General features: G+C 45.7%; 1 protein-coding gene across 2 annotated transcripts in view; it reads left to right on the top strand.

Moving 5' to 3' along the window:
* Nucleotides 1-16,442, top strand: part of ZDHHC14 (zinc finger DHHC-type palmitoyltransferase 14) — a 291,313-nt gene extending 274,871 nt beyond the window's left edge. The window contains exons 8-9 of one of the 2 annotated variants that reach the window (XM_047102756.1): nucleotides 188-290; nucleotides 15,239-16,442. In XM_047102756.1, the coding sequence (XP_046958712.1) occupies nucleotides 188-290; nucleotides 15,239-15,592 (457 nt within the window). In that variant the 3' untranslated portion in view covers nucleotides 15,593-16,442. Of the gene's footprint in view, nucleotides 1-187; nucleotides 291-15,193 lie in introns of both variants that reach the window. The other variant, XM_047102755.1, reaches the window with a different exon arrangement.
* Nucleotides 16,443-25,225: the final 8,783 nt, after the last annotated feature.

Genomic DNA, 25,225 nt, shown 5'->3' with positions numbered 1-25,225 from the left:
TTGTCAAAGGCAGAGGTGACAGAATTTGGTACTGACTGTACCTGAAGGTGAGTCAGGGTGTATTCCCAGGTGCGTGCAGTGGCGCCCCACACAGAAAGAGGAAGCCCCGCATGGAAATTAAAATAGTATTGATGAGTCTTTGGCTTTTTATTCACTCTCTTCCTCCGTATTGCTTTTTCTCTTGTAGCCTGATTGACAGAAGAGGATACATCCAGCCTGATACACCGCAGCCAGCCGCACCCTCTAATGGCATTGCCGCCTACGGAGCCACGCAGTCACAGAGCGACATGGTAGGGGCCGCCTGCAGCCGGGCCCAGAGCTCCCTGCAGAGGCTTCTCTTCTGCTTCTGTGTTCACTAACCCAGTAACAGACCAAGCACACCTAGAAACCTTCCCGGAACACCCATTTACTGAAACGCTCAGATGAGGGAACAGAAGCGTTAAATTAAGGCAATACCCAACAAAGGGTTATGGCCCCTGAGTGGTTGGTTTGCTCTGGGTTGTGTAAGGGGAAGTCCGCATGCAAAAGGTCTTCCAGAAACAGCTCGTGGCACCGTGTGATGGAAAGCCCCCTTACACAGAACCAGGATGTCGTCGGGGAGTGGGGGGGAAGGGGTGAGATACAAGTGCTCCAAACTGGCCTGGCTGGCTGGCTGGCTGGTCCCTTTTTGTCCCTTTGCCTCAATCTGTGCTCACCTCCCCACCCCCTCTTTAAGTGTACAATGGGTGGCCACTTCTCCCCACTTTCAGCGGTGACCTAAGCTCAGTCATGCATATCTCAATACACTAAATCAGACAAGGTGTTCTTGATTCACAGCCAAAACTGAGCTAGTGCCTCTCCAAGAGGTCTCATAGGGGTCCTGTGAGGTGTGGAACGGCATGCTTGGTTTCCGGGATGCAGGTTGGAGACTTGGGACAGGGGCAAGAGTCCCTCTGTGGGGACCCGAAAGCTCAGCCAGGCCCGGCTCCAACCATCCATCCCTTAAAACTCCTTAGGCGTCTAGAAGACAATGGCTTCACTTTATCTGGAACAGATTTCCCTAAAGAAATCTGTTTCTGAAAGGGACCCAGTCTGTGGCCACCCAGGAGCTGTTTGTTCTTTGTAGAAGGGAATCACCCACAAGAGAGTTTCCATAACAAACAAGTCAAAGACCCGCCTTCTGGAGTGGACTGGGAAAATGACAGCCTCCTGGGCACTTTGTTTCTGCTTGTAAAGAAGGGCAAGGTGAAAGCCCACACTCTCAAGACTGTCTCTGTAAGCATTCAGGGCTAAGGGAACACGCTTAATGCCAGCAACCCTGTAGCTGTGTTTATGACCCTGGAACTAGGCTCCAGCCCCCAGCAGAAGCTTGCTGGGATTAACTTGTTGGTAGTGGTGGTGTCTAATTTGTGCTGTGGTGCTTTGCTTCGCTAATAGAGCACCTCCTTTAAAGGAAAGTACATGCGCGTCACAGTCCTTGCCACTCTACTCTGAAAGTGGTCACAGGACATCTTTTTCTGTCCCCACTCACCCACATAAGTGACCCTTAAGGGTCACCCCCTTATTTTTCAGAGGACGAAAATGAGGAGAGAGAAAGGAGAGAGGCAAACAGGAGATTACATTTATTTAGCACTGACTGTGTTCAAACACGTGATGATCAGAATCTTGTTTAATCCAAACCAACAATGGCAACTGGGCATGCCTGTCTCTTGCTTTTCTTTTTAAGCTAGGAGAAGCAGATCATCTCTGCCCAAGGGTACACAGCCACTAATTTGTGGATACAAACCAGTCTGATGACTCTAATGCCCACGTTCACTTCCACCGCTTCCTCCTTCAAGTGAACAGGCACTAAAGACCGCTGTGTCCGTGCTCAGTAGTCTTTCTCAGCCACTTACAGGCGCACAACACATGTCCTGGAACGAATTCTGACCACGGCATCCACTGATCACTTCTGTGGTGTGTGCGCATGTTTTCACATTGTGTATGTGACCTCTCATTAGTTCAGTAACCCTTCCTGAGTCCCTACTGTGTTGAGGACTCAACTGTGGTAGGGATGCAAGGTCTGTGGAGTGCAGTCCATCTGCCCTCAAGGAGGCAGCGTCCGGGGACAGGACACAAACACATACGGAAAGGAAGTAGTAGGAACCTGCACTAGGGGGCACCACTGACGGCAATGGTCCTTATCAAAACCAACAAACTTACGTTAGTTTTACCCTGTGACTCCCATGGTACTGATCCCACCTTTCAGTGTACTTTCACTAGATTTAAAAAGTAAGCAAGGCTACCTTCAAGATGTTGACACTATTAAGCCACTTTATGTTAAGACGAGATGAGGGCATAATTTATTAATTCCACACATTTATTGAGTACCTACTATGTGCGTCTATGAGAGCCAGAGAGGGCAGGTTTAACAAGGGACACAGGGAGGTCTTTTCATTCCATACGGTTAATCAGATTCCTCAAACTGCTCTTGTGCCCTCCGGAGTCTGTTCTAAGTAGACCACACCATAACCCCAGTTAAGGGCATACCCCCGAGGGAACTGGCCTGGCAGGAATGGTTATGGTGCCACTGCCTATTCCTATGGGAAGGCCACCTCCCAAGTAACCAGTGACCCTGAGGCACTGGGCTTGATGCCATATGGATTGTTTACAGAGGACACTTCCAAGATGAAGAAGAAGCTTGTAACGGTGAAGCAGTTGCCGTTGCTAAGCCCTTATCTTTCAATCCAAAGCCTCTGGCTTGAACTCTTAGGAAGCATGAGGATATTAAAAACCTAGGGCTCCTTGCCCTTATGTTCTCCCCTCTATCTGGAGATGAGCCACAAGTGTGGGCAGCTGCAGATGACGTCCACATGCCCTAAGTGCCAGTCAGATCAGGGACTCGGGAAGAGCTCTGACGTACAGCAAGTCCTGCTCAGTCCCGACCACAGGAGCCGTGGCATCCTGAGTCTGGGGAGGGACTGACTGAGGACCTGTGACCGTCAGGGACCTGCCAAGGCTGACTGCACCCCGACTTCATGCCACCTCTACCTTGCTCACCCACGTGGAAGTAGAAGACACCATGTCCCCCAGCACCACCCAGCCACCGGCACACACAGAGGGGCAGAATTTCATTCGTTTCTTTGTCCAGCCATACACAGATCTTTCCTGAAGAGCTAGTAGGACAGCACGCTGAAAGTGCCACGGGATAGAAAGGAATGACCAAGGCACAGATCGTCCCCCGGGCGCCTTCCAGTACAGTAACACTCCAGCTGCCACAACCCTAATGCCATCTGTGCCCCTAAGTTCAGATTCATGACATTTTGCTTACACTTTCTGGACCAGCGTCTCCCCCTGCCTCCCATGGACTCCACAGTAGAGAAGCTGTACATCACTGAGTCCCATGGCCCACCCTGTCCCTGTCAGAGACAAAATCTAAAAATCCTGGCATGTCCACTCCAGATTTGGTCAATAACACAGTCTTGGAGACTGGTCCCTGGGCCAAGGTGTTCCAGCAGTGGTAAAAAGTGTGCAGAGACGTCTCTTTCACATGGGAGGCACTTCACAGTCAAGCACCAGGCTTTAAAGAGGCCTTTCTTACCTCCTTTTGAAGAGCAGATGAGGGGGCGCCTGGATGGCTCGGTCGGTTGAAGGACCGACTTCGGCTCAGGTCATGATCTCACAGCTCGTGAGTTCGAGCCCCGCGTCGGGCTCTGTGCTGACAGCTCAGAGCCTGGAACCTGCTTCAGATTCTGTGTCTCCCTCTCTTTCTGCCCCTAACCCACTTGCATTCCATCTCTGTCTCTCTCAAAAATAAATAAACATTAAAAAATTTTTTTTTAAAAAATGAAGAGCAGATGGGGATTAACTGTGCAAAGAGCCAGACTTCTGACACTTTCTAGATGTGTGACCTTGACAAGTTGCCTAACCTCTCTCTGCCTCAGTGTTTTCATCCATAAAATGGGAACATATCGATATCCTTACCTTGTAGGATTTCTGTGGGGATTAAGTGAGCTAATGCATGTAAAGCACTTAAAACCTTGCCTAGCACAAAGTAAGAATTATATTTAAGTATTACTGTATTATTATTATTATTATTATTATTATTACTATCATCATCATCTCCCTGATACCCATGGTGACAAGCTCAGCCAGGTCAGTTTCATCCACTCCGAGCTACTGGGCAGCGATGGACATGATTCAGGTGAAGGAAAGAGCTTGGGTGGGAAGCGGGAGTGAGAGCTTCAGTCCTGGCTCCCACCAGTTATCTCCCTGACTACTAGCAAGTCCCCCTGCCTCTGTGGCCCTCAGTTTTCCCCAGCTGCAGAATGGGAGCTGGGACTAATTTGTCCCCGAAGCCCCAACCAGCTCAAAGCTCTCTGTGAGTCTCTGATTTTTGCAGCTTGACAGATAGGCCAGAAGAGCAGAGAACAACTTCTCAGTCCCCATACACAGGAGAGGGAGCCAGCTCCCCCTGGAAGAGGGTAAATGCTGTGACCCTTGGTTCCTCCTACGCCTCCCACCCGCCCTGATGCAGACTGGAGACCCCGCACTTGGCACGGGAATGGGGGATGTACTGCAGTCTGGACTTCATACCAAACCTCCCCTTCTCATTTGTCTCCTGTTTCTCAAATTTCTAGGATAAACCCCACTTAGCCCTGGCGTATAATCTCTTTTATATGTTTCTGGACTTGGTTTGCTAGTGTTTTGTTGAGGATGTTTACATCTATGTTCATAAAAGATTTTGGTCTGCAGTTTCCTTTTCTTTGAATATTTCTGTTGTTCGTATCAGGGTTAATAATAGCTTCATAGACTGAGTTGAAAAGTATTTCTTCTTCTTTTTGGAAGAGTTGCTGAAGAACTGGGATTCTTTTTAAAAGATCTGGTAGAACTCACTGGTAAAGCCATGTGGTCCCAAGCTTTTCTTTGTGGCTAGTTTTTTGATTACTAATTCACTCACTACCTATTACGGGTCCATTCAGATTTTCTATTTCTTCTTGAGTCAGTTTCAATAGTATGTGTCTTTCTAGGAGTTTATTTCATGAGGTTGCCTAATTTGTTGCCATTGTCTCTTTGGTCATACATCATTGTTGTTTTATTATGGAAATAGGTGAAAGGAGGAAAAATTAAGCCTGAAAAAGTAAAAGCAAATAGAAAATGAGAGTAATTTGCAGAAGTGAAGGGAGAAGGAAGAAGTATCCCAGGACCATGGTGAGAGTGAAGGAACATGTGGGGTGAGCCCTGAAGGGGGAAATGGGTGTTTTATGTTTCTCAAGCGCTGTGAAATGCACGTTACTCCCCCAGAGGAGAGAGCTGGGAGACTCTAGCAAAGTGACTTCAGTGGGGGCTGCAGGCCCCGTGCGGTTTGCTTTGCCTTCTCCTACTTTGAGTAACGCCAGGACCAAGAGAAATACACGTATCAAGCAGTTTCCAGGAATTGTCAAAATCTGGAGCTAAAATATCTCAAGATTGACAATAAACTAATTATCTGAGGCAAACAGTAACATTTCTTCCTTTCCTTTGACTTGCTTAGTCTGCCTATAACAGACGCCCCAACCCTCACTACACACTGAACCGACACATCAGAACCAGCAGTGCCTGGCAAGAAGGAACCTGAAACCCTTCAGGTTTTCTAGTGTCTGATACAGCAGTGGACACCCAGGAACTCACCTTTTGCTCTTTTGGAAACATGCATAATCACTAAGAGCAATTTGTCCACAAGCAATCCATCGTCTTCCTTTTTATCTATTTCATTTATTGGATGTAATTAGAGCTCACAATCAATTAAAAAAAAAAGTTCTGGTGTTCCAGTCCCCAATCAATCAGACAAATGTGAAAACTGGCTTTAAATCCCTTAAAGTTGAATTCATCAGAATCACAAGGTAAATTTCAGGCAGTTCTAAAAATGGAACCAAGTTTATTTGGTAGAGAATTATACTGTGTTTATCACTTTTTGCAATTGGCAGAGCGTGGACAATATTGAAACTGTTATTGCAAGGATCATCTCATTTAATGCCAACAACAACCTGCAAAATACTCCCGTTTTACAAAGCATGAAATGGAGGCTTTAGAATAACGACTGGCTTGCTCAAAGTCACACAGCCAGTGGTTCAAGACCTGGCTGCTTTCCACTCATTCAACTTCAAAAGCCCTCAAATTGGTGTCAGCTGAATGTCTTCAGATCTGGCCCTTACATCTGGCAGCTGGGTTTACCACAATCCAGTGGGCCTCAGCCGTGGATGCACTTTAGAATCACAATGCTGATATCCTGAGCCCGATGAAGTCAGAATCCCCTGGAGGTGATTTAATCATCAGCTAGCATTGAAAAACATCCCCATAGTCTTCAGATTCTCCTGAACTCTCTACAAGCTTGGGTTAAAAGGAATGATTTTTGAGCCATATTTTGCTTTAACACCAAGAAAATTTTTTCTTGAAAAACCTTACGTCACTTTGACTCAACTAAGACATGATCTGTTCAGAAAATATTCATATTCAGGTGCATGGAGGATTTCAACAATGTGCCAGCAAACGAGAGGTTGGGGAGTCATAGAAGTCCAAAAACAAGTGCTCGGGTTTCAGGCAAAGCTTCCTGGAGGAGATGACGTCTGAGCCAAATATTAAAGTATTGATTACAATGAATAGCCACCCAGAGGTGGGAGAGATGCTCCATGCAGAGCACAGAGGCCCAGGCATACATGGGGTGGACTCGTGTGCATTTGCGGGACCAAGAGGACTGAGTTACAGGGTGTGGGTTGCAAAGCAGGCAGGAGGGGAAGCATGTGAAGAGCCTTGGGTGCCTTAAAACCAGCGTGGATTTTGTTCTATAACGTGGCAGGGAGCCACTGCAGAGGCTCAGTTCAGTGAGCAATACCATTAGATTTTCACGTGGGCTTAATGGAGCCCGGGAAGCTCTTTGGGGCACAGAGGGAGGCGTGTTAGTATGGAGACAGGGAAAACAGAAGGAGACCCTCACAGTAAGCCTAGCGGATAGCAGGATAGCAGAAGTGGTTCAGAAAAGAGGCAGCAAGTCTGGGATTTGGAGATGGTCACAGTGGAGGTCTGGAGTCAAGAAGCCAGGGATGGTCCCCGCCTTTCAGCTTAGCGATTAGGTGATCATATAAGTCGCCAAAAGGAAACACAGGAAGAGGGGCAGGTCAGGGGGAAGCTGATTGTGGCATGTGTGTGCCCATAGGTAGCTGGGGGTGGTGGGGTGGTGCCCTGCAGGTAGCTGGGAAAGCCTAAAGAAGGTTTGCTTCCCTGTACTTAGGAAAGAATGACATGGTTTGTAGAAATTCACTTTGAAATAGTAGAGATGTGAGTCAGTTTTGTTAGTTATCCTAGAAGTATCAGTCGATCTGGCATTTTTTAAAAAACTGAGTTGTTCATGTTTGTCATCTGAGATATTAACCCAATTTCATCTCTCATGCTGGAAGATTATTATTTTAAATCAACATTTGTCACTTCTCAGTCTTTTGGCTAAGATCAAGTGAAAATCAACATTTATTATCTTTTCCTAAATTTCTCTCCCCTGACCCCTGTGAGCTCTGCCCTCACCAAGTCAAATCAAGTCTCTTGGTCTAATTGGATACTAGTGAGGATGATAGAATAAAGCCGTAAGACAGTCAAAGAGAAAGCTTTGCAAATGGACTGATTTAAGTACTCAACGCAGCGGGGAAAGGTAGGGAGAGAGCTCAGTTGGCATCACGGCCCCTGGGCTTGCGTTTGCCGGTCCCGACACTGGGGGCTGCAGCATCATGGGCAAGTCCCTTAATCCCAAGAGCCTCCAGTTCCTAAACCATGAAGTAAGAAGGGGTGAGTGGTGACCGCCTTCCTGGGTGTGGTTGGAACTGAGACCCCTTTCTGTCCCACCCTCCCAGCCCCAGGGGATGACACAGCCTGGCACACAGGAGGTGCTCATTAAATGTTGAGTGTGTGTGAAAGTTCCCCTCAAAGGGCCTTCTCAGGGGAATTTCTGCACAAATACTACTTTGTTCCTGTCTTCATTCCCATGCCCCATTCTTTCCTCACTCTGGTTTTGTCACATCTCCTTCGTGAATATGGAACTAGGGACTAGAGAGACAGTTCTCTTTGGTGCAGTGATAGCCTTGATAGGATCAAATTAATCCATGGGCCAGGAGACCAGAAGTCATGGCTATTCTGCCTATTGGACTCTGTCAGCAAAGTGCCTGTGTGCTTTTTCCAGGGACTGTGAAAAGTTTTAAGGCCTGAAAAAAACGATGAGCTCCAAAACATGAAAACTACAAAATCAAAATTAGTAAATTAATGTCTACAAGACCCATGACTGTGTCACCTTCATTAATTGTTAATTAAATTTAGCTTTCATGCAAATTTTACCACGTTAGAAGTGATCGTAGGTTGGGTTTCTGTCACTTTATAATAATTCCCAAGTACACATGTGAGTGAGTTGCCCATAAATGAATCTAAAAGTGAACTGACTTCAAGCCCCACGCACTCTCTACGTCTCCATGCTGCCTCTGTTATGAGACACCCGCTTGGCGTACAGCTGAGAGAACTCTTTCTGGTCTCAAGGCTCCTACCCACTACTGACAGTGTCCCCAAATGTATCAGAACATCTCCAGGAGAGGCTGGATGTGAACACTCCAATGGGGGGAAGATGAGATGTGTTCTACATGGCCCCACAGGTCAGAACCAGGGCCAGATGCAAATCCTGCCCAGTCCAAGAGGGAAATGTCCAACACTCAGAGGCCCCCATCCCAAAGATACTTAGGATGGGGGGGTGGGGATGGTTGTTTAGTGCCTAAGTGATCCCTCTACTACAAATTCCTGAGGAAGGAAATGTTAGAAAAGTAACGAAGGGCCATCTAAAGCATTAAAAGGGTGTGTGTAACCTCAGTATAGCCTCTGTTGCCTGAGTGCTGGCGACATTCTGAGGAGCCATACTGGAATTACTTGCAGATAACCCCAGTGCCAGCCGAAGATCACATTTTCATTGTTCCTGTTTTCCTCATCATTGGCTTTTATTAATACCTAATATTGAAGTTCTTTCCATGTATACATAGGACATCCAGTTATGGTCAGTTTTTAGTATGTGTATTTCAATTGATTGTCAAATGACTGAAGTTCTGTATAGCATCGGGGTCAGAGTTTATGCTCATATCTGGCACTTGTAACTAAAAGATCCTTTGCAACACGTGCTACCCACAAAGCTAAGAACATAGTTCATGGTTGTTAGAAATTTTGTTTGTTAGAAAATCATTTGTTATATTTACTTAACCTAATTTTTGAATGCACTTTAATCCAGTATCAAAAAAGGCTGACTCTAGCAGTTACCTGATTTATGAAAATAGGTTTGTGAATAAATATTGCAGAACTCTCCATGCATCATCTGGAAAATCTAATATAGTAGGAAAAATAACTTATACACACTTAAATAGTAATGTTAAATGACAATAAAAAGAAAGCTCTCCTCCTAACCTACATTTTAGGTGGATTTTAGAAGTTTATAGTGATTGTATAACTGTAAACGAGCACTCATAAGACCCGAGAACACGGCTTCACAGCCAAACAGAAATAAATGATGCCCAGTGCTAATACTTTTGACAGAATTGGAGCAGAAGAAATAAATAATTTCATTCGCTCTTGATTTGTATACAAGACCATCTCGAAAACTCCCAGATTTGCTTTTAACAGCATTTAATCTGTGTGCTAGGTATATTTCAAACAAGGAGCCAGATAGAGTGAAATAAAATGTATTCCAACATGAGCGATTTTACTTGAAAATCTGCAAAAACAAAAAGTAAATGATCTCTATGGTGTTTTCAGATTGTAACATTAAGTGATAAAATGTGCAACATCTGAACATCTGAAACCATAAACTTCTTTGTAAGTTAAATGGCAGAGCTTCATGTGGGCAGTAAATCAGCCAGCCGTCAAGTGACTTACTGCAACCACAGCACACGCTCTCGCATTCCTGCCAGGAGTCGTTTTATGCTGCCAGCAGAAGGGTCTTCTCATAGACCCTCTTACAAGCGATCAGGCTTCTATTCCATTGGAATTCAGCATTTGGATGATTTTTGACTCTTAAATGGCAATTTCATATGATTCAACCTGATATTTGATAAATAGGAACCTTTATAGGGTTGTTTTGGAATGATCGTGTGAGTTTCTCAGTTTTCTGTTTGTAGTAGATGGGTTGTCACTGCCCAATATCCAGGTGTTTATTGGTTTTTCTTAAGAGTATATAACTGGTTAGAGAAAATGAGACACTGAAGGGCGTCTTGGTGTTCGCACTGGAGTGTGAGCCCTGCTACCAAGTTGTCAGAGGAAAAAGCAGGCGGTGACGTCTCCCCCTACTGGTGGAAGAGAGGAATCGGCAAGTGAAAAGCCAAGGAGGTGGTGGGTAGTGGAAGCATGAATAAAGCGAAGAGAAAATAGAGGTGGGAGGGAAAGAAGAAAGGCCGAAGAGGGAGAAGTCAAGGTGAAGGGAGGAGAAAAAAAGAAGTGGGAGGGAAACCCATGAAAGGAAGAGATGGAGGGGAAAGCTGAGAAGAGCATTGGGAAGTCCAGAGAGAAAGAAAACTAAGTGGAAAAATCAACAAGAAGTGGGCAAATAAGAATCAGAAGCAAAGGTAAAAAGGAGGAGGTGTAAGAACATTTTCATGGATCATCTCCATAGTAACCCTGAAAATACTGGCCAAGTTCTCAAATGGGACTGCAACCATGAAGGTTTATCAATCCATCCTCCTGGGGATTTGTGCAAAATGAGGAAAAGTTGCGAGCTTTCAAAAAGAAAAAATTGGATGTCTCCTAATCGTTGAGTCTTTTCTAAGAAGGAGATGGTCCAAACATGCCACATTAATGGTATGAGAATTATAGTCATTGCACTGTCCCTGGTTGGAATCTGATAAAATCCATAGTCCTGTAGAGCCAGTAGGAAACTTTATCTGGGCAAAATCCGGTAGAACAAAGTCTGGTCCCTGGGTACCCCAAATGGGATTGGTTGTCCAAAGGAAAATCGGTTTGAATGTGGCAAATTATCTTCAAAGTTTTGGGTGCAGCAGGATTTAGACACTTAGTTTCATGGTCCAGTAACTGTGATTACTGATATCACGGCCATAGGTTAAACTGGTGGGGAGCGATGGGGGGGGGGGGGCAAAGAGTAGGTTAATTGTTAATATGTAGCTGTGTTTTCCTATGACAAAGGAAACTCCATAACTATACTCAGAAAGACAGTCCTCTTTTAAAATAAAGAAGTCTATACAAGAGGTGCTTGAAGTCTGATAACACAAGTCAGAGTTCAAAGTAGTCATTTTGAAAAAATTTCTGAGTGGCTTATATTTAGATTTCTTTTAATTAAATGGTTTAGGCTAAATTTATTTCCATGTATTTAAGTCCTTAGGCTTCACCCCTGGTAAACTGGACAGCATTTTCAACAGCCCGGCTGGGAGGCTGAGCACAGACAGATTCGTTACTGTTTTAACAAGTTGTCAGTCGGGCCACAGGAAAATGCCAATAGGTGTATACAGGAGTGAACCCAGGTTTGGAGGGCGCTTTCTCTTTAAGAGAGAAAAACCAATATGCCAGGAACCAGGAGGGCAGGGGCCCTGATCCTGAGCCTCATGGTTTCAGAGTAAACCCACCCCAGGTACCTGCGGTCTTGTTGGAGTCAGCAGTGATGATAGTGAAAAGCCTTGGAAGACACATCCAGCCCCACCTAGCCCTCCAGGTGAACACAAGCTCTAAGGAGTGGACAGACCACTTTATCCCCAGAGGTTCTGGTGCCCCCTGTGGGCCCTGCCGTGAGCATGGCTGGAGGGTTGTGATCAAGGAGGAAGAAATGAACAGTGACCTGGAGAGAGGAGGGAGAAGGAGGGGGGCACCTCTCCCCTCATGCTTGCGCCCCTGACCTTGAAAATCTCCAGCTCTGCCCTCAAACAGAATTCTCTGTGAGCCTGTAAGAGTTGTCTTGCGCTGATCCCTAAAATAGAATTTGCCAATTAGTTTTCAATAAAAAAGGCTTCCTGCAGGTCAACAGAGACAAGCAAATCTGATTTGCAATTTTATCTTTCCTTAGAGCTGAGGGCATTGTGTAGACAGAAGGTAGGAGGAATAGTGAGGGCTCCAGGAGGGAAGATTGAGAACAAGACTCCAGTACCCAGAAAAGCGCCTGCTCTCTGCAGCTCTGGGCTCGGCTCTGGGGTCGCTAGCGGGCCTGCTCACAGGTTGCACTGAGCCCCGGGAAATGGAGGCAGTGCGGAGCTCAGCTGGCTTTAAGAATACCAAATGGAACGCGTCACAAAACACGAAACGTTCTTTGCAAAGCACAATATATCCAAAGCCCTAGGTCAGTTTCCAGAAGATGAATGTGATTAATCAGGAAGTTGCTCCTCCCCACTCTGCCCTGTCAAGACGGAGCCGGTGTGCTGGACTGAAAGGACGGAACTGGAGAGCTTGAGCAGACCTGTGTGGACCAGCCTGCCCGCAGCCCCGCCCCCCCGCCCCGAGTGCTCCTCAGCACCTCCCACCAGAAAGCCCCTCCACACCGAGCTGAAACCCCCTGCAGGAGCGGCCCGGTGGGAAAACACAGCTATGGCAAAAACTGCGTGGCGGTGCTTGGGAAGATGAGTACAGGAGGTGACTGTGACCAGCCTTCCAGCCCATGCTCCAGGCTCTGGGTGTTTCTGAGCTCCCTGGACTGAGATGAAGGCTGAAAGAAAAGTGAGGGTCTCCTTGTGATGGAATACTACTTGGCAATGAGAAAGAATGAAATCCTACCATTTGCAACAATGTGGATGGAACTGGAGAGTATTATTGCTAAGTGAAATAAGTCAGAGAAAGGTATCATATGTTTCCACTCGCATGTGGAATTTGAGAAACTTAACCAAAGACCAAGGGGGAGGGAAGGGGAAAAAAATAGGTATAAACAGAGAGGGAGGGAGGCAAACCATAAGAGACTCTTAAATACAAAGAACAAACTGAGGGTTGATGGGGGGCGGGGGGAGGGGGAAATGGGTGATGGGCATTGAGGAGGGCACCTGTTGGGATGAGGACTGGGGGTTGTATGGAAGCGATGAATCACGGGAATTGACTCCTGAAACCAAGAGCACACTGTATACACTGTACGTTAGCTAACTTGATAGTAAATTATATTTAGAAGGAAAAAAAGTGAGGGTCTCCCATGGAACTGGCTTTCCTTCCTTAAAGAGCTCTACTCTTGCCCAGAATCGAGGTATTTTGCCCTCTAAAGCCTGTGAATTCATGAGAGACTGCAACTCTTCCTTCTCCTCCTCTGGCGGGGGGGGGGGAGGAGGGGTACCACTTGTGATTGTAGAAAGAAACCCATTTGGCCAAAAGGACGGACACACACACACTGGAGCAAATAAAGAAAAGCCTTAGGAGTCAGAACTTCCAGTGAACTCCCTCTCCTCCCTGAAGGCCACATGGTGCATGGTTTGGGCTCTTCCCTGCACAGAGGTGGTTGAGTGATGGTAGTCCTGGGTATCCCCTTGGCAGGAACAGGGTGAGGCACCTCCTTTGCAAACCCATTAGCACAGATTCTACAGCAACTCCGGACTTCCGAAAAAGAGAGGAGGGGATAGGTAATCAGACAAGGAACGTTTATTAAGCACCTACTATGTGGCACATGCAATAGTAGAGGTTTGCAGCCAGGCAAACTCAGCCCCAGGTCCTGGGTCCATGCCTTACTTTTATCTGTAAGGTCTTGAGCAAGCCACTCGTTCATTTAAGCCTCAGGATCTTCATTTGTGAAGAGGGGAACTTCTGACGCAAAGCAGTGGCCTGCCTGGCTCACTGCTTGAACCCAAACTTGGGACAGATTAGCTCACACTGACTCTTCTCCTTCCCGTGGAAGAGCAGTTCCTGAAAATCTCTTAAGGGGTCACTGCCCACGTTTGAGTTCAAGATCTCTGTGTGCTGTCGAAGTTTTCTGGCTGATCTGAAACCCGCCCCCATGGCTCAAGAGAGGGTTTACGCAGGATCAGAGATCCACATTCGATCGGCTAAAAGTGTGTTTACACCATTTCCTTCGCCCAGTGAGTGAGGAGACGCAAAGGACATAGGGTGTAATGCGATGTAAGAATGCTTAGAAGAAAAGGAAATATCTTGTAAAGTGTTGGCATTTTCTTTCACAGATTAAAAAAACCACAGAAGCTCAATTAATGGTCCTTGAAGCTGATGAAAATTTAGCAGTGGGGAATTCTAGGGCTTTGTGAACAGTCTGCTCAGACTTTTTGTAGTAAAATGTACATGACCTACAATGTATCATTTTAACCCTTTCAAGTGTGCACTTCAGTGGCAATAAGTACACTCACATTGTTGTGCAGAGGTCACTACCGTCCATCTACGGGATCCCTCATCTCTCAAAACTGAGACTCTGTCCCCATGAACACGAGCTCCCTTCCCCCTCCCTGACTTCCGGCAACCACCCTTCTCTCTGCTTTCTGTCTTTACAGAGGTAACTACTGTAGGTACTACTATAAGCGGAAACGTACAATATTTGCCCATTTGTGACTGGCTGGCTTCACCTGGCGTGATACCCCCAGGGTTCATCCACGTTGGAGCGTGTGTTAGGATTTCCTTCCTTGTTATGTCTCAGTAGGGGTCCATCGTCTGTACGTACCACATTTTGTTCATCCTCTCATCTGTCGATGGACCCCGGCTTCTCCCTTTGGGCTTTGGCTATTGTGAATCACGCTGCTTTGAACTAGGTGTACAGGCCCTGTGTTTTTAAAACAATAGAGTAAAAGCGGTTTTCAGCACACGAAAAACAGGCACCTCAGATTGCTAAGGTGGTAAACCTGTGACTTCATCCGCGGGATTGTTTTTTAACTAGGTTGAGTCTGTAAAGGGGGACCAGGAGCATGATGGCCTCTGGCTGCATGTAACTCCCTGGGCAGCTGTGGGTGATCAGTACTTTCAGCGGCTTATTTAGATGCTGGGTATTTGCACTTACCGTGTATGTGCTGGGCGCCTCCAGATGAAACCAGGCTGCTGTGCAGGCTCTCTGCCCTGAGGTGTCACTAACGGGTTTCTCTCTCTCTCTCTCTCTCTCTCTCCCTCCCTCTCTCTCTCTCTCTCTCTCTCATTCTCTCTCTCTGTCTCTCATTCTCTCTCTCTGTCTCTCTCTTCTCGCATCCTGTCCTTCCCTGCCCCCCCCCACTGTGCCCCCTTTCCTCCCCACCCTGTGCCCATCTCATCTCCACCTTCTCTTTGCTGGCTGCCTCCTGCTCTCCAGTGTGACCAAGACCAGTGCATTCAGAGCACCAAATTCGTTTTGCAGGCCGCGGCCACGCCCCTGCTGCAGAGCGAGCCTAGCCTCACCAGCGACGAGCTGCACCTGCCCGGGAAGCCGGGCCTGGGCACTCCTTGTGCCAGCCTGACGCTGGGGCAGCCCACGCCGCCCTCCTCCATGCCCAACCTCACCGCGGAGGCCGCGCTGACAGACATACTGCCCCTGAAAGAGGAGCACGTGGGCCACCAGTTTCTGACTCCAGAGGAAGCGCCCTCGCCGCCCAGGATGCTGGCGGGCAGCCCCCTGGCCCACAGCCGCACCATGCACGTCCTCGGTCTGGCCAGCCAGGACTCTCTGCATGAGGACTCCGTGCGCGGCCTGGTGAAGCTCAGCTCCGTGTGACCACAGCCCCGGGGGCTGCAGACAGTAGGAGCTTTCCCATGACCCAACTCCGTGGTGGTGAGGACAACTCCAGTCCTGGGGCACAGAGACTACCGGGAGAGTGAATGGATCCCCCCTCCGTGGCAGACGAGGGCAGGGCCCAAATGCCCACGGCTTGGTTTAGTTGAATTTTCTTCCCCAGCCTGACTGCCTTGATAACAATGAAAATAAGAGAAGTAGCTGTTTGCCAGCATTTGGAGTCTGAGGGGGGTGGGCCTGGGAGAGAGGAGAGTCGGGGCTGCAGAGTCCGGGAGGAAAGGACAGTGTTCTGCTTCCTGCTTGCTGCTCTTGTGACGGACGCACGGAAAGTCGAGGACCCTTGTGGCCAGACTGAAATTGCACCTGAGTGTTATGCTACTAATATCTGAAATAGACATGCCATTCCATTTGTTAATTTAAAAAAAAAAAAAAAAAAAAACCTAAAAGGGAAAAAAATGACCGGATCTGGATTTGCATGCCACACTACGTCTGCTTACAGTGGTGTTGGTATTCAAACGGAAGTGCTGCTTGCTCGCTTTCTTTCTTCTAATTCGGTGAATCTTCAAGTGCTGTTTTACGGGAAGACAGTGCGACACACACGGAGACTCGTGGGACGATGCCATCACTCACCGGCTTCTTCAGCTTCGTTATCCAGGGGTCGGCGGAGCCCCGGGCTGCAGAGGGTCGCTGGGGTTTTATCCTATCCAGTATCAGCTAACCTTCTGTTCAGTAGTTAGATGAGGTATTGTGTTGTACCACACCTGCCACAGCCTCCTCCTCCTTGTGTGACCAAACTTCCTGTGGACAGCCAATAAAATGACGTCCTCTGTTATTTTGGATCTGCGTACACTTATCCTTAATAGCTTCCATGACAACACAGCCGTCTGGATGGCCTGTGGAGAGTTTGGTTTTACTAAAGTATTCCCTAGCAAGGAATGGTCTCAAAACAGCCAAAAGCAAAATATTTGAATTGGGGTTTTATTTTACGGGATGATTTATCAGGTAAGAGGGTAGCTTTCCCACAGAATTTGCCCCACATTCGCAGATTGCCACACAGTGGTTAATCTATGGCAGGTAGAGGGGAGAGGGTGTGCAGGGATGAGGACCGCGGTGGGACCATCTTCTGCGTTGTGTTCATGTATCCCCAGGGTTCAGAAAGGGCCACCTGAGGTCCTACGAAGATATCAAAAATTGAGGAGGAGAAACCAGCTTAAAGTTTGGGCCCAGATCACGCAGACCATCATTCTTAGCCAGAAACTAATCAGTATGGAATTAACAAAATTACCCCTTCGTTCACTTCATTTATCAGCCAGAAGGGAACTGGCTTAGCATCTGGGGAGTAAGTCACTTTGGAGGCAGCTGCAGGGACTCAGCAGGCTCTGTCCTTGCTTCTCTCCAGACGATAAATTCAACAGCCCAATCTGCTCAAGTTCAGAATCATGCTGTTGCCCCTCACAACCATAAAGAAACACAAGATGCGTTGATCAGTGGTATAAGATGCCCCAACAATTTACATTTACGGGAAAAGGCTGTTTCTCCTGAGAAACAGTTGCCATTTTATAGAAAAGAAAAGGAAAGGAGAAAAGAAAGAGAAAAGCACAACTTGAAGTCTTATTTGGAATAAAGCCAGTTCTTTGTCGGTGGAAAAATAATTTGTGCTGAAAATAACCACAGAATTCTCTCATGGTGTTATCTTTGAACCATCTTTGTTTTTCGTACTGTATATACGAATAGAGAACAAGAAGGTAAATTGTGTGTAGCCTTTGTTAATCTTCTGGACCTCCTAACTACTTGTACTCAGAACTTACAGTAAGGGGGATAGAGCTCTTCCTTACACAGCCACACACACACACACACACACACACACACACACACACGCTCGTGGTCATCAACACACAGGAATTCTCCTTGCACACGTGCTGCCTGTGAGCAAAAAGCAACAGCCCCACAATGTGCCTTCTGTAACGTCCCAAACCCTCTGCTTTTTGCCTCCTTCCATCTGCTGCCCGGAGACCCTGGGAGAGCGTTGGCCCTGGTGAAAGACAAGGATGGGTCAGTTCTCACTCCTGTGTCTGTATGGCTCAGCCCATTCCCAGTTTCTTCATCTGAAGGATGAAGACAATGGACTTTTGAGTCTTTCCATTCCTTTTTAACTTTGTGTCATTTTAATTTTTATGCATAATTCACATTGACTTTTTTTTCTTCACATTTTATTTAAATTCTAGTTCGTTGACATACAGTGCAATATTGGTTTCAGGAAAATTCAGTGGCTCATCACTTACATACAACACCCAGTGCTCATAACAATATGTGTCCTCCTTAATACCCATCATCCATGTGTTCTTTCCATTTCTAATATCGTCTAATTCAGTAAGTGCTGATTTCCCATGACCACTCCTTCTTTCCACCTCCTTATGAAAAAATCCAGAAAGTAAGGATCTTTTGTCTTTAATAATATTTACATAATATTTATTACCAATTCTCCACTCCACCCTCAGCCCTGTCCCAGGGACATCACTTAATCAAAAAGAGGACTGGGAATTTCGGTGAAACAAATCAAGGCTATTCAAGGCTATGCAGGGTCCAAGAGGGAGATTAACTTGAATGGGACAATTTGCTAAGACAATTAACTTCTTTTTTTTTTAAATTTTTTTTCAACGTTTTTTATTTATTTTTGGGACAGAGAGAGACAGAGCATGAACGGGGGAGGGGCAGAGAGAGAGGGAGACACAGAATCGGAAACAGGCTCCAGGCTCCGAGCCATCAGCCCAGAGCCTGACACGGGGCCCGAACTCACGGACCGCGAGATCGTGACCTGGCTGAAGTCGGACGCTTAACCGACTGCGCCACCCAGGCGCCCCAAGACAATTAACTTCTTAAATAAAACCCCAAACCAGAGAGTTACTCACAACCCTTCCCTCTGTGGCTTAGAAAAGAATGGAGAGTGTGTGGAATGAATGACTGCATTCCCAGGAGTCCCCTTCTTCTCCTGGGGTGTATGCATGTGTATATATATATATATATATATATATATATATACACATACATATATATATATATGTATGTATATATATTTAAATGTGGAGTGGATCCATCTAGCTGTGGCTGTGTAGACTTTGATCTTTCTAAATTCTGTCAGTATGTTATGGGTTGATTGCATGCTGGCTATAAAAATAAGATAAATATTTTACCGTGCTATTAAAGCTTGGACCATTATCAAACACAGACACACACATACACACTCCTTTTGTTGTTTAAAAATTCATCTGCTCTCATTCTCCTGGGAGTGCTCCGGGGCCTGCTGGCTTCCCAGGCTCTCGGAGGCTGAATTTAGCCTGAATGTCCTGGTCCTCAGGAAGGATGTCGGATGGAGCCGATAGCCTGTATCTGGAAGGGCAGTGTGACATGTCGGTCTGTGCCCGGGGAGAATCGGCCAGGCCCTCGTGCTACTTCCAGCTTTTATCTGTAATTATTTGAGCCTGTGAGAAGAATGCCATAACCCCACCCTGTGCCAGCAAAATGCCAGATACCTGTTCTGGTCCAGAGTAGCACAGAGAAAGAGTCTTTCAGAGCTCAGCACCCCCTCTCCCCACCGGTGTACCGTGGTCTTCCCGCAGACCCTGTTTTGTGAGCCAGGCTCCTGCTGGACCTGAATGGGTTTTTGAAAGCCCCCTAAGCTTGTTATGCCCTGGGCCTGGGCCTTCTCATCCGATTCAGCAGCAAGAAAAATGAATTTGCCAAAATTGGCAGTAAGTGTCCCTGGCACTGGAGCTTGCAAAGGCATCTGCAGGGAACTTCTGGAACTTGAGCCATTCAGGGACCACCATCAGAAGGTGCAGAGGCTTCTGGAGGGCACAGCCTATTGGGCTCCTCTGCAGTTCTCAGAGCCTCCGTGCTTCCCAAGGAGGAGAGCCATAACTTGGATGCCCCTTCCTGAACTCAGCCCACAAATCATCCTCTTCAACAGAAACCCAGTGCTTCTCCACCCTGGCTTGTGGTTTTGATCTAGCTAGAAGGTATCAGGAGTTTGCGTTCATTGTTTAAGGAAAGTTTCCAAGGTTGGTTGTCCTTTCATTCATGCACGTGAATACTATTTGGCCCATTTGGTTCTTGATCGTGTAAGAGAAGAGAATAAAGGGAACAAATGTCGAATATGCTTTTCTGATTAATGCCTTAAACTGTTCTGAAGCTGAGCCTCAATGAAATCGATGTTTACATTTTTTATTAAGCACCTGTTGAGCTGTGGGATCTAGTGTATTCTTGTCCAAATGAGAGAGCCTTTCAAATTAATTCTTCTTCCCGTGGTCTCCTCCACCTGCCCTGGAGATCTGTGTATGGCATTATATTCTGTTTTCCATGTTACCTGGAAAAAAACCACCTCTCAGATGTTCCCTTGAAATGAGTCCCCCTCCTTTCTGTCTTCTATGAATAAGTTACCATTGAAATATTAAATAAGCAGAAGCGCCGTTTTCTTTCAAATAAATGTCAAAGATGCTAACGGTTTTTTGTAACTCAGTAAATCTTCTGTCTAGTTGCCCATTGTACAGTCCTGACAATACAGCCAAGATGGATTTTCAGATGAGTGGTTAGCACATTAATCCAGCCGTTGAAAATCATTGGGAGGCTGAAGATTAGATGGTTTCTGGAGCAACTGAATTTGCAGCTGCCACAAAACTAGATAAATGGCCTTAACTGGAATTATTTTTTAAGTCTTACAAACACCAGGAATTACATACAGAATGGATTGGAAAGCAGATGAGCATTAGTGCAATCTGAAGACTTTTCTTCCAACGATTGTTGACTTTCTAAAAGATACTTGGTATTGCTGATGAAGACATGAATGAACAACTCTCTATTTGCCCTAGATATTTTGAGATGGATAGTTAAACCAAGAGACTATATGGCATCTCCAAGGAGACATGTTTTCTGGGTTTTACATGAATGGAGATGGTTTTAGCCTGTAGTTTAAAAAAAGAAAGAAAGAGATTGAAGCCTTGCTTACCATTTGCCCAGGGCATTCTGTGTTGGTATTTCACAAGAGCCAAACATTTTGGTGTGAAGGGGGAAGAAAAGGTACATTAAAACTCTTAGTGGATCCAAAGCCCTAAATCTGAACAATGGTAACACAATATAACACATAACATTGCATGTTTTCTGAGATAATTATGCTTATTTAAGTGCCTTTCATGTTTTAATCAATGTCTGCAGAATTGTTCTTGAAATGAATTAAGAAAGTATTTTCCTCCTTCAATAAAAACTGCTAATGGCATCAAATGTAAACCTCAGTCTTTATAAGATAGATATTGTCAAGGTCAACAAGGTATAGAGAAGAATCGGGTCAATTTGCATTCAGTGAGTTTGCACAATGTAGGCACTCACATGGAGAATAATGGGTTTTCTGATCACACGTGTCTAGATTAGCATCTACATTGTGATTCTCCACTTTTTTCAATTCACAAATGACTTCAGAGTAATGTAGAACTTCATATCTCCTAATGCACTTGTTCTGTGTTCCACCTTCTAACACATATACACACCAGCCTCCAGCCTTGCCAGATAAGAATTGTGTTTGGCTACTGGTAACAAATCCCCAAATGACAATGGCTTAGACAAAGAAATGTCTTTTTCTGTCATGCAAAGTAAGCCCAGAGGTAGGCAATCCAGGGTCTTGTAGTGGCTCCATAATGTCATCAATGCGCTGACTTCTGTCTCTCTTTCTGTTCTGCCGTTCTTAGCACTGGCTTTCATCCTCAGGGTCACTTCATGGTTACAAGATAGCTGCAACTCCAGCCATCAAAGCCATATTCCAGGAAGGAAAGAAAGAGAAAGGATGAGCCAAATGCATACATGATACTTAAGACAGCTCCCTTCAAAGAGCTTTCCCAGAAATGTCAGCCTGATTTCTCCATGGCCAATGTTGAGTCACATGACCACCCCTAACTACAAAAGAGGCTGGGAACATGGTGTTTTAGCTGGGCACATTGTCACCCCAAATAATATTAGGCTTCTGTTAGTAAGAAAGGACAAAATGAGTATTTATTAGATAATCACAATAGGTAATCTCACCTCCTCCTTGTTGAAAAAGAGACCCTCCAGCTTGAGCTCATCCATTCTCCCCTCCACCAGATAAGCTTTGTCTTCATCCACTTTTCTTTCCCTTTAAAAATAGTTCCTACTTGCTAAATAGACTTGACCCAGGCTCTTCCATGATCTTTAGAATCCATCCCCTTCTCTCTTGTATCTTCTATTTCTTTCTTTTCATTGGTTGCTTTTTCTAAGTCATCAAACTTTTCTTCTAGCAAAAAAAAAAAAAAAAATCCTCTTCCTTGTCCTTCATCCCCAGTGTTCCCTCATGGCACATTCATGAGATGGACCCTCCAAGGTCCAATGGCCAAATCCAATTCAACATCTCGGAAGTACCTGGTGTCATGGAGCTGCGTCAGGAGCTGTGCTGGCCGAGAAGGCAAGCTGCGGTTGGAGGGCCCCTAAGGCTCCTTCTCACGCAAGCCCTCTGTGCTTTGCCACCATACTCCCACCCTGTGGCTCAGTGACATTGCTGTTGTTCCAGGTGACACCTCTTTTTACTCTGCTTCCTTCTCACACCCTGAAGTGAGGACACATGGCAAGGCTTGGTCCTCTGCCCTTCTCTCTCCTTGCTGTCCTCCCCTCCAGAGACTTTTCCACTCCCACACCTTCTCCTCTTACCTCTGTGGTGGACTCCAACCTCTCTGTCTCCCATATCACCTCCCTTCCAAGTGCCAGCCCACATCAGAACCAGCTGCCTGGGGGGAGAAAGAGCTTCAAACAGGATTCTGGCTCTGGCCAGCCTAAAACTAGCTCTCTAACCCTTGGGCAGTGGGTGGAGCCTCTGAGCCTAGTTTCCTTACCTGTACATGAGTGGTCTTTGAGGTGGTGCCATGCTACTGTAAGTTTAGTGTCCCCTTAGATGTCCCATCATCACCCCAAACTCAGAATGCCTAAAATGGAATTCCATGTCTTTTCCCCAAAACCAGTCCTTATTTTAGTTGCTGCTTCCCTAGTAGGGTCCTAGGCTGAAAATTCTGGAGCGGTCCTTGACTCTTGATTACCCTCCATATCTAGTCAGGTGTCCAGTCCTGTCTACTGTCGCTTTATAATATCCATCAAATCTGTCATTCTTTTCTACTTGATTGCTATCTCATTATTTTCCCCAGGATATTATGATGTCTGCCAAGAGGTCCCTCCCAAATCTTTTCCTATGCCCATCCATCCCATGTGACCCAGGCAAATTGATCATCTCCAACCATGCTACGTACATACCAGATCCCAGACACGAGACTGTCAAAGGCTTTTTCTTGCCCTGTGCTGCTTGAGCCAACATCAAAGCCTCTATATTCTGGCCCCAATTAGGATTTCCATCCTTCTGTCCCTTTCTTCTTGTGCTTCCCTCTGACCTCCTGGTCTCGTCTTCTGTTAGGACCCATGCACTTCCCACCCTCCCCATCTGCAGTCTGCTCTTCCTGACTCTCCTCTGAGTCCCTCCTTGCTTTCAAGGCCTTGCTGAAGGACCAACACCTCCATGAGATCCCTGACAGCCTGAGGAACTCCCTTCCTCTGAATCCTTAAATTTGTCTGTCAGGTATGTTCTTAAGTTGAGGTATAATTCACATACCATAAACTTACCCTTTTAAAATGTACAGTTCAGTGGCTTTGAGTATATGCACAAGACTGTCCTATCACTGCCACATCGATAACATTTCCATCAAGCATTTGAGACTCTTTCCAGAGAGCCTGTCATTATCATGTGAATGTCCTCTCTCCCCATAAAACATGGGGACAGGCCAGGCAGGACAACTCACTCAGGCACTTGACAGTCAAATGCTCAGGAAGGCCAGAGGGTTCAGGTGAGGAGGATGCAGTGACAATAGTTCAATAAACAAAGACCCAAACTCCCTAAGGGAAACTCTTGCTGGGACCTAACCACTTCAGGGAAAGGCCAAGCCCCATCTCCCCTTTTACCCTCTTTTGTGTCCATTGTAAGGAAATGAGGTTGTTGAGATGCAAGGCCCTGTGCCAGGAGATCTGAGCTTGGCAATCCTGTTCTGATCCATGGAGAACATCCGGGCTCCCTCCCCAAGGCCACCTGAGGGGTCTCCTACATTTCTTAGAGCATGTATGCTAATTTGGGATAAAATTTGGGTCATAAGTCAATCATCTCATATAGTTCCAGTAGAAAAAAGTTAAATTTTTAAATATATAATTTGTAATCAATAGTAAGACAACTTAGATCATTTGGGGATTGCATGCTTTAAAAAATTACATTTAGGGCGCCCAGGTGGCTCAGTTGGTTAAGCATCTGACTCTTGATTTCAGCTCAGGTCATGATCTCACAGTTCATGAGATTGAGCCCCATGATAGGCTCCATGCTGGGTGTAGAGCCTGCTTAAGATTCTCTTTCTCTCCTTCTGCCCCTTCCCTACTCATGCTCACATGTGCACATACTCTCTCTCTCAAAAATAAATTCATTTAATAAAAATCTATTAACCAGTTCCATTAATAAGCATTTTTGGCAACATGACAGAGTTAGGCACTGAATAATGTGTATCACTTTCCGTATCATAGAAAACATACATTGTATACTCATATATTATAATGATTGTTTATTTCCAGGTAATAGATCTTTAGTAAAAGAGGCATTGAAATAAAACATAAAATAAATATTTATATGCCACTTTGCTAGAATCACATTTTTGCTTAGAAATAAACATGGGCAATTCAATCAAATGAGTGACAAACAGTATTCTCCATTTGACAGAGCAAGAAACATTAAATGACTCTTACCAGGGTCACACAGAAAATGAGGGCCAAGATATCATCTAAGCCTCTAACTCTCATCTATAAGAATTTGAATGCTAGAAGGGCAGACCAGCTCTCCTGAGTTCACTGCTGCCAGCACCTGGCACAGCACCGTGCATACCACAGGCTGATGCTAACATCAGTGCATGGGCTCTGAATAAGTGTTAATGGATTTGACGAGATGCCAAATGATAAAGGGGCTGTAGCTACCTTTCATATCACAAACAAGGCTAACTGTAATGAAGAACTGAGAAAGAAGTGAGCATATGGCATATAATTACATATGAAGGTATATAATTACATATGTTCCTACCTACCACTTTTCATATAGTAATATATTTTGTATACTTTATTTACTAACAGATTATATTCCATCAGTTGGCTTGGAATTTGGAGTATATTTTCTCACAGAAATAAACATCTTAAATGGTATTGAGAACCTAGATCCATCCACAAAATAATCCATAACTTTCCTAAAATAATACTAATGACAGTCCTAGGATCTAAACACCCCAAACTTCTCTTAAGTTCTGAGTTCTGAGCCTGGTTCTCTAACCCTTGGAGACCTGGGACCCCTTGAGAGTGGACTCCCCACTTGCTGCTATTTCTACCTCACTTCCAAATAGCAAATCCATCTTTTTTTTTTTTTTTTTTTTAAATTTTTTTTTTTCAACGTTTATTTATTTTTTGGGACACAGAGAGACAGAGCATGAACGGGGGAGGGGCAGAGAGAGAGGGAGACACAGAATCGGAAACAGGCTCCAGGCTCTGAGCCATCAG

The sequence above is a fragment of the Lynx rufus genome, unplaced genomic scaffold, assembly GCF_022079265.1.
Source record: "Lynx rufus isolate CCGP_SWC_20201006 ecotype Redwood Valley unplaced genomic scaffold, mLynRuf1.p SCAF_6, whole genome shotgun sequence".
NCBI classification, from domain to species: Eukaryota; Metazoa; Chordata; class Mammalia; order Carnivora; family Felidae; genus Lynx; species Lynx rufus.
This window is presented reverse-complemented; position numbering and strand designations above follow the sequence as displayed.